Consider the following 5,179-nt stretch of genomic DNA (forward strand, 5'->3'; position numbering starts at 1 on the left):
CTTGCTACCTGTCAACTTCTATAGTTTCCAATGGTGTTGGATATATGAAAAATAGAGGATGCTAGTAGTGGTCTGAAGATCGACGTGAAGCGATGAAGGCATTAAAGGGTTATTCTTCTGTTACCGACAAAAGGGGGGATTCACTTGAATATGGGTTTTTTTATTATTAACTCACTTGTATTTGGGGATGTATTTAGGAGTTTTGCATTTATGATTTTGCATCTTCACACTGCCGTCGCCTATCAACATCCACAATCATCAATGATGTTTTATATACGAAAAATAGTGGTTACTGGAAGCAGTTTGAGAATCTGTGTGAAGCGGTGAAGGCATCTTATTGTTGTTCTTCTACTACCGACGAATGACCGGGGGGAGGGGGAGGGGGGGGGGGGGGTTACCTGAATTTAGTTTTTTTTTAATTAACTGATTTGAGTCTCTGGGACTGTATTTAGGATTTTTTTAATTTGTGATTTTGTCTACGATTTTTGCATCATGGATTTTGTTTCTATATTTTAGTTTGCATTGCATCTTCGATATTGGATTTGGTATTGAATCAGAGGTTCTTTTTTTATTTTTATTTTTTATTTTTTTTTAGTTTAGTTTTAGATGTATATTAAGATTTATTGTTGATACCAGAGTTGGAGATGGGAATTGGATGTGTTATTAGAGATGGTGACCGAAGGTAGTGGCAACAATTATAAGAGGATTAAAGGTGGAGTGGGTCATTTTTCTAACAATATAATAATAGTTTAATTTATTTAATAATAACTGGAATAACTAAAAGGAAATTTAGAAAATAAAAATAGATATTAACGGTGAAATAGTCTTTTTAGCTTAGCGAGGAAGTAAACGTGCTAGAAAAAGATGTAATAAGGACCATCTCGAGGTAAAAAAAATATTAGGATCAAGTGTGTAGATTACCTCAAACCACATGGACTGCTTGTGTAATTTACTCTTCTTTTATTTACTAAAGGGCATTGATAGAAAACTAGATAATTTAATATAAAATCAAACTAGGGGTAAATTATAATATTTAGGTCAAATTTAAAATAAATTGAGACGTTAAGGACCAAACAATATGTTGAAACTATGAGGACCAACAATGTATCAAATTGCCAAGTTGTCATGAATTTGAGATTTTTTTAAAACTACAAGAACATTTATACAAATTTATTGAAATTTGAAAGTGATTGAAAAATGGACACATATGAGAAGGCTTTATTGCTAATCACACAAAACAAACATGGATCATAATTTTAAGGCTTTTTGAATTGAAAACATATGGATTGAAACTTGAAGGCATTTTGAATTGTATATATGTTTTCATATTGATTAGGTCATTGATTTAATTTTGATAAGACTTTTAAATAACATTACAAAAACGAAAATAGTGAATTACAAAGAAACCGGAAGAGCTACCACAAGATGACGAAAGTCATTGAAAAGTGATGAGCTAGCACAAGATAGGACGTAATTAAATATTAAATTTATATTAATATAGTAAAATACAGAAGCGAAATTATTATTAACTAATATTTTTGGAATAGATTTGGACAAACAAAACACATGATTATCACATAAGAAAAACCCCGGAAGTCTTCCTGATTAAGAATTAGAGTCCGAAGACTTCTTAAGAATAGGACTAACGGAAGGTATACTTCAACATTTGTAAAAAAAAACACACACACATACATAGAGAAAGATGAACGAAACAGCCAGTATGTCCGTGTTGCCGGAAGTCTCCCTGTCGGAGATACTATCACTAACTTCACCTAGGAATGCGTGCAGAGCTGCCGCCGTCTCCAAAGAATTCATGTCAGCGGCAGATTCCGATACCGTTTGGAAGCGATTTCTGCCACCGGATTACGACGAAGTCATTGAGCAGGCGGTTTCTCCTGTGGCTTTTGACTCTCAAAAGAAATTATACCTCCACTTATCGGACTCGCATATCCTCCTCGATCGTGGCTATCTGGTAAATCGATCGTCCTTAAGATCCACTTTCTTTTTCATTGTTAAATACGCCTACATATCCTTTCGATCTATGTGGCCAATTGTATGAATTTTTCCCCAAAGTCGAGTACTCATGAACTGTTGAAAACTTTGTTGGGAGTTAGGTGACGTATATGAAGTACAGTCCTAGAAATTAGATTTTTTTTTTATACCATGTTCAAATCCAATGATAACTTGCTTCCTGAGGAAAGTATAGTTTCACGATTAAACTTTTAACTAACATCTGCTAAGATTTGTCTTTGGCCACATATTTCCATAAGCAGAGCTTCCAGCTAGATAAAGAGAGTGGGAAAAAGTGCTATATGCTGGGAGCCAGAGAGTTATCAATTGCATGGCAAGATGACACTCGATACTGGGAGTGGGGGCATATACCTCAATCAAGGTCTCTCTTTTTTTTTTTTTTTTTTTTTTTTTTTTTTTTTTTCTCTCTTTATCTTTATGTTCACCTGATATGTTATAAGGTTACGAATCTAGAATAGAAAACTAGGTAGTTCCTAATTATTAATTGAAGCCGATAAAAAAAAAATAAAAAATAACAATACTTGTGACGATTGGTTGTATACCCATAGCGGGTGCGAGTAGATTCAAGGTCTTGTGCAAAAGCTATTAAGATGCCCTTTAAATTACAAAAAGACTATTCAAATTGCTAAATTTTAAATAGAAATAATAAGTTTATTCCGAGATAACTTGTTCTTCATGAAGGAACCAATTTAAATACATTCAATATCCTCAAGAAAAATATATGTATTATCTCATTCGATTCATTTCTTCAAAGCTAAACAAAAATACATAATTTTCTGTTGACTTTTATGGAAAGTTAATATCTAACATGTGGGTTGATTACAAGTTTACAAATGAAATTAAGATTTTTGTTAGGAGAAAATGATGACAAAAGTATAAATACCTAATCACGGTTATATAAAATTATTACAAAACATTTGAGTAAGTTAAAAATAGCACTCATCTAACGAGGATAGAACCCAGATCTTCATATTACAAAACAAAGACATCTTACCAAGTGAACTAGGACTGAAACTTTTCTTTATTATATATAACTTTCTAGCAACAAAAGGTAGGTCCTAAATTTTTTTAAAGGTTGTTCTTAATTTTTTTTCTACAATATCTATAAATAATTTAAATATTTTAGGTGGGTCATAGCTAGGACCCACCTAAGCCCTTCTTAAAATTGCGCATGGTGAGCTAACATTGCATGCAATGGTGTACGTGACATTCATATACGTCGCCCTTTATGCAGGTTTCCGGAGGTGTGCATACTTAGAGAAGTATGGTGGCTTGAGATTCGAGGCAGAATAGCAGCTGTAAAACTATCACCAAAGAGTACATATGTGGCGTATCTTGTCTTTCGAACTACTGGGTATGTCAGTGGACTTGCTGTGCCAGGAAAAACAAAGGTAATTTATGGTGGGACAGAAATGAAGACTGAAAATGTGTACCTTCAAAGACCAGGGGCTATTGGTAGAACTGGACATGTGCCTGTGTTTCCTTGTAGGAGAAAGGATGGGTGGATGGAGATCAAATTGGGAGAATTTGAGTGCAATGAAGGAGATGATAGGGTGGTCGAGATGGCCTTTGATGAGCATGAAGCCTGGAAGAATGGTCTTATCGTGGAGGGCATTGAGCTTCGGCCTAAATAACTTGCAAAAGATAAGGTCATTTTCATCAATATATATAATGCTATACACAACTCTTTTAATTTGTGTGGTCTCAACTTTGCAATTATATTTATCTTCTTCATTAATGTAATATATTCCACTCCTCCCTTACAATTTATAATACATATGTATGTTCATCAATGTAACACTATTAGGAAAACGGTATTAGCGACGGAAAAAATCAGTCGGAAATTACAACGGGGTACTGACGGATTTCCAACGGATTAAAAAAACCCGATTACAAAGATTTTACCTATAGTTGCTGACAGTTTAGTGACAGAATAAACATTTGTCGGTAAGTCGTTACAATTTTCCGATGGAATAGGGTATGGAATTTAGAACGGATTCGAGACAAAATTTAATAACGAACTAGCAACGCAAATTAGAATGACTATTATGTACGAGTTATTGACCCCCAAGGCCCATGTAAGAACCCAAAAATACGGCCAAAAAATTTCATTTTAAATTAAGCAAATACAAAACCATTTGTCTGAAAATCACATATAGTAATAGTACATATGTCAAACCAATGTATCCATAGTCAGCACATGTCATAAGAAAATCATATCATAGTATAAATCCCATATATCTATGGTGCGGAAAATCGTGTGTGCGATGCGCTGCAACCGTACTGGTTAATTTCCCTTCAAGGAAGAATTACCTGAAACCAAAACTGAAAATTTTAAGCACAAAATTAAGTGAGTTCCCTATCATACTGCATAACTTATGGGTTTGATACAAAAGAACAATCCTATGTGCTCATGCAAAACCCTAAAGCTTGGATCTAGGTTTCTCTATTGTACATGCAATTGATCCAAGACTTGAAAAACCCTAATCTAGCATCTATTGAAATCGAAATCTATAACAAAATAAGTTTAGATATTACCTTTCAATAGTTGCAAGAATCCTTGATCTTCAAGAAGCTTAGTGTCACAAGTGTAGCACCTCTAATGGTTTACAAACACCACAAGAAAGAGGATAATCTAGAAGAGCGAAGGAGAGAGGCTAATTTCGGCTATAGTAACTCTAGGGTTTTTGGTGTAGCCGAAACTTGAAGCCCTGGGTCTCTTATGTAGCTGAGCAGCTAGGGTTACAGTCAAAACCCTAATTAGACGATTTAGGCCCTAAGCATCTTGGGAATCTTCTGGAATAAGGCCTCTATGGCTGAAATTAGAGCGGGCTTCCACTCCTAATTTCTTCCACCTCATATCCAGGAAGATCTACAGTCCAAAAACTATCACATAATTGACAGTTCCAGTCCCCTTTATTCAATTAATCTCTTTTAGCTACAAAATTAATTCATAATGAATTATTGACTAATATTAATTAAATTATATGGTTTCTCATTTAATATATTATTCACATAATATATTAATAAACCATAATAACTTCTCTCTCTCTCTCTCTCTCTCTCTCTCTCTCTCTTTTTCTCTCTCCATAATTTATCCTGTCAAGTTGCTTTGGTGAAGGCAACCCAAAAGGACCATGCACAACCG

The 5,179-nt window shown here is 34.3% G+C and overlaps 1 protein-coding gene across 1 annotated transcript; it reads left to right on the plus strand.

The window, feature by feature from the left end:
* Window positions 1-1,569: 1,569 nt before the first annotated feature.
* Window positions 1,570-3,928, plus strand: LOC145031140 (F-box protein At2g02240-like). Its single transcript, XM_078979645.1, has 3 exons — window positions 1,570-1,972; window positions 2,274-2,392; window positions 3,266-3,928. Exons 1-3 carry the CDS (start codon window positions 1,703-1,705, stop codon window positions 3,663-3,665), a joined length of 789 nt encoding a protein of 262 aa, XP_078835771.1. The 5' UTR covers window positions 1,570-1,702; the 3' UTR covers window positions 3,666-3,928.
* Window positions 3,929-5,179: the final 1,251 nt, after the last annotated feature.

The sequence above is a fragment of the Lactuca saligna genome, chromosome 2 (assembly GCF_052625555.1).
Source record: "Lactuca saligna cultivar CGN05327 chromosome 2, ASM5262555v1, whole genome shotgun sequence".
Taxonomy (NCBI): domain Eukaryota; kingdom Viridiplantae; phylum Streptophyta; class Magnoliopsida; order Asterales; family Asteraceae; genus Lactuca; species Lactuca saligna.